Below are 7,500 nucleotides of genomic sequence, written 5' to 3'. Positions count from 1 at the left end.
AGATATGGATGCAGTTGGCATTATCGAATCATAAATTCATAATGGGCTGATGTTATAAAATCAAATTCCTTTTTTCGGTGTGTTCGGGGGAATCAACAGTTTATAATCTGCTTTATTAGAACATAAAAAGAGTATATTAATAGTGATAATGATAGAAATAATTATCATAATAGCCCCCCCCCCCACAAAAAAATAAAATAACGATGGGAAACAATCTAAAAAATGGAAGCAAATTTTCATCAATATTTTTGTTTACATCCTGACGTTCGGGTAATTTTGCCAAGACCTTCTTTCTTCGGTCTTCTTCGTCTTCTGTTGGATCAAGTCTTGGATGAAAGGAGTTCTGATCTCATAGAGAGAAGAGGGGGAGGGGGGGAGGTGCGATGGAGGGAGAGAGGGAGGGGGTTGGATGGTGAGAGGACGAGAGAGAGAGAGGTGGGATAAGGAGAGGAGTGGGAGGAGAGTACGATAGAAAGAGAGGAAGAGAAAGAGAGAGGGAGAGAGAGAGAGAGAGAGAGAGAAGAAAAGAGAGAGAGAGGGAGAGAGAAAGGGAGATAGAGAGAGAGAGAAAAAAAACAAAGACAGAGAGAAAGACAGAGAGAAAGACAGAAAAAAAGAAATATAAAAATATAAAGAAAATCACAGAAAGATAGAGAAAGTGTCAAGAGAGAGAGAGAGAAAAAGAAAGAAAATGAGACCAAGAGAAATCGTAAGCAGTGCCACAAAGCATTAAGGGGACGCCTTAGACCCTCTCCTTCTCTCTCAAACGCAGTAACGTTGTAAAGGTTACTGGGTTCGTAACTCCCGCCAGAGTTCGAAAGTTCAGAATTTCAACGAACTTCGTAGATCGGAATTCCTTAATATTATTTACGGCGGTCATTAGCTTTCGTAAGTACTAACGAAACGGGGGGGTGGGGGTGGGAGTGGGGGGTTACTGTAGTTCTGCTGCCGACAGATGGCGCTGGTATATTTTGGTTGAGGAGGGGGGAGGGGGTGGAGGAAGGGGGAGGGAGGGAACTAATCAAGACGAGACATAGATTTCAAAACTTTGGAAAAAAAAATAGTAAACAAATAAGCTACTTTGCAAAGGTATATGAATAACGAAACAAGATTAGAACACTTTAACAGTTCGTTAAAGCTACTACTGAAGCACCGCTCTGGTTCGACGAATTGATTTTGCTTAAAGAAATCTGGATATCTGGGGAAGTATAAAGGGAAAGAGAGAAAACGAGAAAGAGAACGAGAGGGAGAGAGAGGGAGAGAAAGAGAGAGAGAGAGAGAGAGAGAGAGAGAGAGAGAGAGAGAGAGAAAGAGAGATAAAGAGAGCGAGAGAGAGAGAAAAAAAAGAGAGCGAGAGAGAGAGAGAGATTGAGAGTTTCAAAGAAAATGAAAGAAATAAAAAAAGCTTCCGTCAAGATGTTCACTATAAATAAATTCGAACATCTGGACTTTTTATTCGGCATCTGCTATGTGATCTTATCGGTGTTTTATCATTTCATCATTGCTATTATCATTGCTATTGCTATCAATATCATTATTATGAGTTTTATCATTATCATTATCATTACCACCATAGTCACCATTACAAGCATCACCCTTATATCTATCACCCTTACCATCATCATACATTATTTCATCATTCTTATCTTATGCGTAACAGTATAACGTGCTCGCAAACCTCTAATTATCCATGCTTGCTCACAAAGAAAAAGCGAACAAACCTATGTATACGTACAAACAAACATTCATACCTGCATTCCGCCAGATATATATACATATATATTTATATATATATATATATATATATATATATATATATATATATATATATATATCTATTTATATATATATATATACAAAGCTACGAATTCGTCTGATTATCAAGACAAGAATAGTAGATGTACAAACGCAGCCATGTGTACTATCAATGTATTTGTTTTCACGAGCAAGATTGAATAATATCCTCGTGTGTGCTTACAATGAGAGAAAATTAAATAATGCTTTTAAACGAACATGAAATAAGAATTCACCCACCCGCAGAGAGAGAGAGAGAGAGAGAGAGAGAGAGAGAGAGAGAGAGAGAGAGAGAGAGAGACGGAGATAGGCAAACAGATAGCTAGAGTGAGAGAAAGCGAGAGAGAGAGAGAAGGAAAGAGAGAGTGAGAATGAGAGAGAGAGTGAGAAGAAAAAAAATAAAGCCGAAGACATCAAAGGTGATTTTGAAATATGAAAAAAAGATGAAAGTTGCTTTTCGAGGCAAACAAAAGGCACCCTTATGCTGACGGGACACAAAGGGACAAATTCGCAGCGAAGGCAAAAGAATATGCAAATGAGCTCTCCTATAAGCCATTCAAAGTCTAAATCAACTTCAAAGGACATTTTCGGATATGAAAATATTACCTTCGAATCCCAAGATACATAGAGAGAGGAAGATGAAGAGTATATTCGAAAAGGTGAGATATGGGGATGGATAATATAGAGAGGGAAGAGAGGGGAAGAGGTAAAGGAGAGGAGAGATACATAAAGAGATAGAGATAGAGATAGAGATAGATAGATAGAGAGAGAGAGAGAGAGAGAGAGAGAGAGAGAGAGAGAGAGAGAGAGAGAGAGAGAGAGAGAGAGAGAGAGAGAGAGAGAGAGAGAGAGAGAGAGAGAGAGAGAGAGAGAGAGAGAGAGAGAGAGAGAGAGAGAGAGAGAGAGAGAGAGAGAGAGAGAGAGAGAGAGAGAGAGAGAGAGAGACGGAGACAGGCAAACAGATAGCTACAAGGAGAGATAGAAATAAAGAGAAAGACAAAGAGAGAGAGATTAGAGGGCGGGGAGAGTGAGAGAACGAGCGAGACAGAGAAAGAGATTGAGAGAGATTAAGAGAGAAAGAGAGAAGGGGAGAAAGAGAGAGAGAAAAAAGAAAGAATGAGATTAAAAAAAAAAGGAGGAAGAGAAAGAGATTGAGAGAGAGAGAGAGAGCAAGAGCAAAAGAGAGAGAGAGAGAGAGAGAGAAAGAGAGAACAAGAGTTGGCCGCGATGATTTTATAATGGGCAGGACTCATCATTATTTAAAGCGATGGATAGACTCATTATTATTCACATGATTGGAATCGCGTATAATTAGCGAGATTGATAAATTCACAAGAGCATGATTGGAAAGGATTGGGCAGGACAGATCGCAAGAGGGACTCGGAGGGCGGAATGTGTGCCGTGGATTGGTTGGATGGACGATTGGATGAGGAATGGAATTGAAGACTGATTGGGATGGAGGAGGCTGGCCGATTGCTGGATCAGCGGTTGAGGGAATGGCATCTACGTGCACACGCACACGCACACGCACACGCACACGCACTTGCTTACACGCGCAAGCTCTTGCTCACACGCGTGCGCATATACATAGGAACACGTGTTATCACATACACACACATACAGGAATACAACTATCACACGTATAAGTAGTTTCTCTCTTTATTCTAATTCCCTTATCTCTCTCTCTCTCTCTCTCTCTCTCTCTCTCTCTCTCTCTCTCTCTCTCTCTCTCTCTCTCTCTCTCTCTCTCTCTCTCTCTCTCTCTCTCTCTCTCTCTCTCTCTCTCTCTCTCTCTCCCTTCCTCTCTTTATCTTTCTCTCTCTGACAGACAGACTTCCAGACAGACATAGACACCGAAACAGACAGGGAGACCGGTGGTTTTCATCAGTCCCTTCTCTTTGAAATCGTAGATCCGATTTCGCCTGCAATGTCCATGCAAATCTCAGACTCACCTTGTGCATGTATCATTTCCGGAGCCGTGTCCGTTTTCTACACGTTCGATGGTGAATTGATAAAGGGTAGACTTTACAGTTTCCTTAGTTCTATGGTTTTGGGAAATGACTTTATATATTGTTGATTTAGATGTTGAGGTTGTTAGGTAAGCGATGTTTTGTGCCCTCGATTTCAAAACATGTCCTTCATACAATGTAGTAACTCGTATGATATCTACCTCGTTAACCTTAAGTTCGTTTCTAACGTCATAACCGACCTGGGATGGAAGTTGAACGACCTTTAAGGAAAGACCTGAAATAACCTGAGACACGCAAAAGAGACCTGGCACATCCCAAGAGACTCGAAAGGACTAGAAAGGATCTAAGGGGAAGGAAGGGGAAAGTAAGGGGAACGGGTGACCAGAAGAGGGAGGGTCGAAGGATAGTTGTTTTCATGGATGAAGATTCGCTGCGACCGTAAATCTTGGTGAAACTCTACGGGAAGAACTACGATGGTTTCAGCGAAAGTTGTGGGGGAGAGAGAAGGGGAGAAGGAAATTGATAGGATAAAGGGAAAGGGAGAGAGAGAGAGAGTAAGAGAGAGATGCAGACAGAGAAGAGATAGATAGACAGAGAGAGAAAAAGAGAGAAAGAGGGAGAAAAATAAAGACATTCAGAAACAAAACAAAAATTGCAAATACACCAGAAAAAAAGAAAAAAAAAAAAAACACACATTAAAAAAAAAAAACATAAAAAAAACAAAAGAAAAACAGAACAAGAAAACAAGCACAGGGCAGAGAGGACGAATCCCTCGTCCTCTTTAAGACGCAACAAGCGGCAGCGTCTCGACCTGAGATGCGTCGAGGTGCGGTGGCGTCTCGAGAGGAAAGGCGAGGAGGACGATTTACTTGCAGACGCTTGAGGGGGGGGAGGGGGAAGGGGATATGCGGCCGGGGATAGGGAGGAGGGGGGGGGGGATGTGTGTGTGTGTTGTGGTGGGGGGGATGGGGAGGGGGAGGGGTGATTGTGGGAAGGGGGGTGGAGAGTCGATGTATGCGTACGTTTGTGTGTGTGTGTGTGTGTCTGTGTGTGTGTGTGTGTGTGTGTGGATAGATAGACTGAAAGATAAGAAGGCACACAGACGAAAAGTAATATAAACAAATACACAAAAAATAGACACATCCCTAGATCTAGACTGATAGACAGACAAACAAAAAAAACAAATAGCTCAAAACTCACAAAACGGCTGAGATACATTTTTTTCTTTTTTTCTTTTTTTCCTTCTCTCTTTTTTCACATAGGAACAGAAACGAATTCCATTTCTTTGACAGATTTGCGCGAACGCCGAAATATTTTTCTTTCTTTCTTTCTTTCTCTTTTCAATAAATCCCCGACTAAGACAGGCGTTTCACTCACAGATTTTTTTTTTTCGTTCTTTCTTTCTTTCTTTGGATCTAGCAACGAGGGGGAGGGGGAGGGGGGAGGCTGAGTGAGGGGAGAGGAAAGGGGGGTGTAGGGGAAGGGGAAGAGGGTATGTGAGGAGGGGGAGAAAGGGGAATGGGGAGAAAGGGGGATGGGGTGGAGGGGGAGAAAGGGGGGTGGGGTGGAGGTGGATGGGGTTCATTTAGGTTCGATTTCGGTTTCGTAATAATACGAATCAGCATCAATATTTTAAACAACATTATGCAGGGACAGAAACAAAGGCATTTCAGATACTGACGAAACAATGAAAAAATGAAGCAATAACACAACAATAATAACTAAAACAAAAACAAAACACACACACACACACAAAGAGCAAAGACAATAGGCAGTAAACAAAACATCCTCAAAATTACCATTACCATCACAAAAACAACAAAAACAATACCTAAAAACACTAACAACAAAAAATACAAAGGAAAAATACAACAAAAAATTAAAACAAACAATACAAATGAAATATACAAAAACAATAATAACTGAAGAAAAGGCAAAAAAACAATATAACTAAAACAACAACAACAACAGTAACAGTGACAAAGACAATTACGAGTAAGGCACAAACTCGATTACTTTCGCCGACTGATGGCACATGGCATCTGTGGGTGATAGTTTGAGAGGAAAAGAGAGAATAAGTATTGACTTGCTGTCAGTATGGTTAGGGATTCCCCCTCAACCTTCCCCTCCCTTTTCCCCTTCCCCGCTTCCCCATTTCTATTCACTCTTCCCCTCTGTTCCCATTCCCTTTTTCATATTTAGCCTTCTTCTTCTTCTCTTTATTTCTCCTTCTCTTTTATAAGAATGGCCTTTCTCACCCTCCCCTTTTTTTCTGCTTTTTTGCGTTCTCCTTCCTCTCTCTCTTTTTTCACTCTCCTCCTTTCCCTTTCCTTCGTTGTTCTCCCCTTTTCCCCTTTTCTTCTTCATTTCCACTCCCATTTTTCCCAACCTCCCCGCCCTCCTTAACATCTTTTAATTCCCTTCCTTCTCGCCCCTTCCCCTCCTTTCCTCCTTACTCTCTTCCCCCCCCCCCCCCCCATCCCCCATTCATTCCTTCACTTCTCCCTCTTTCTTTGTTTCCACTCCCTCTCCCCTGTCCCTCTTTCATTTCCCTTCCTCTCTTCTTCTTTCTCCTTTCTTTTCATCTTCCTCCCCCTTCCATCTCTCCTCTCCCTTCTTCCCCCTTTTCTTCTTCCCTCCTCCCTTCCCCTTCCCTCTATTCCTTCATTCTATTCCCCTCATTCTTGTTCCTTCTCCTGCCATCTCTCCCCTCACCTCCTCCCCACCCCCGCCTCCCTCATTCCCTCATAACTCCTCCTTCTCCTTCCCTCCCTCTTCATTCTTCCTTCCCCTTCCCTCCCTCCCTTCTCTCCCTTCCACAGTCCCTCTTCCTTCCCTCCCCCCCCCTCCCTCTCCTTTGGCATCTCACGCCCCTACTGTTAGATTTGCTTAGAAACTTGATATTGATTTGGTAAAAGTTTCCTTCTCTTTCCCCTCTCTCCCCCCCCCCTCTCTCTCTCTCTCCTCTCTCCCCTCTCCCCTCTCCCCCTCTCTATTTCTCTCCTATCTCCCCTCCCTCCCTTGAGAGTAGGAGAGGAGGGGGAACTGGAGGGAGGGAGGGGGATGAGAAAGATGAGAAGAGTTCGAGTTTTGTGTGCGTGAGGTAGAGGAGGAAGAGGAGGAGGAAAGAGAGGAGGAGGAGGGGGAGGAGGACGGAGAGGAGGAAGGTGGGGGGGAGAGGAGAAAGAAACGGTGATGTTAGAGAAGGTTTCTGTGCCATGGAGGGAGGGGAGTGGGCTAGAGGAGAAGGAAGAGGAAGAGGAGAGGAGGGTCGAGGTGGATGGATGGACAGAAAGAAGGAGAATAAAAGAAAGAGGAGATGGAAGAGGAAAAGGAAGAAGATGGAGATGGAGTAAAAGGAGGAGAAAGAAGAGGGAGAAGAAGGAGGAGGTGCCGACGGAGGGGGAGGAGCAGGTTGGAGTAGGGGTTCTCAACAGGTGGCGCTGCTGCTCACCTGTCTAGAGCGGTTCACCTGATCAATGCTTGCTGTGACTGCCCCCCGGGTTGCAGCATGATCAATACATGTCAAGGTCTAGTCTTGTACAGAATCCTTTCATCTGTTTTCCCTCTTCTTGATTTCAATTACGCGAATGTCATTTATTCATCTCAGGAAGATGTGTCTTGAATTCCCGCGGAGATTCCGATCCTAACGCTGCCCTTCTTTCTCTTGCAGACGCCTCTACGAGTCTCGCGACGTGGCCGCCCTCGAGGTGCGGGCGCCCCCCATGGACGTGCT

General features: G+C 43.5%; 1 protein-coding gene across 1 annotated transcript in view; it reads left to right on the top strand.

Moving 5' to 3' along the window:
- Positions 1-7,500, top strand: part of LOC122247650 (uncharacterized) — a 253,308-nt gene that overhangs the window by 192,002 nt on the left and 53,806 nt on the right. The window contains exon 5 of the mRNA XM_086553054.1: positions 7,438-7,500. This exon is cut by the window's right edge and continues 673 nt beyond it. Within this exon, the coding sequence (XP_086409180.1) occupies positions 7,438-7,500 (63 nt within the window). The remainder of the gene's footprint in view (positions 1-7,437) is intronic.

The sequence above is a fragment of the Penaeus japonicus genome, unplaced genomic scaffold (genome assembly GCF_977035675.1).
Source record: "Penaeus japonicus unplaced genomic scaffold, GWHDUDI00000001_assembly GWHDUDI00000027, whole genome shotgun sequence".
NCBI lineage: Eukaryota > Metazoa > Arthropoda > Malacostraca > Decapoda > Penaeidae > Penaeus > Penaeus japonicus.
Note: the sequence above shows the minus strand (reverse complement) of the source record. Positions and strands in the feature narration are given on the sequence as shown.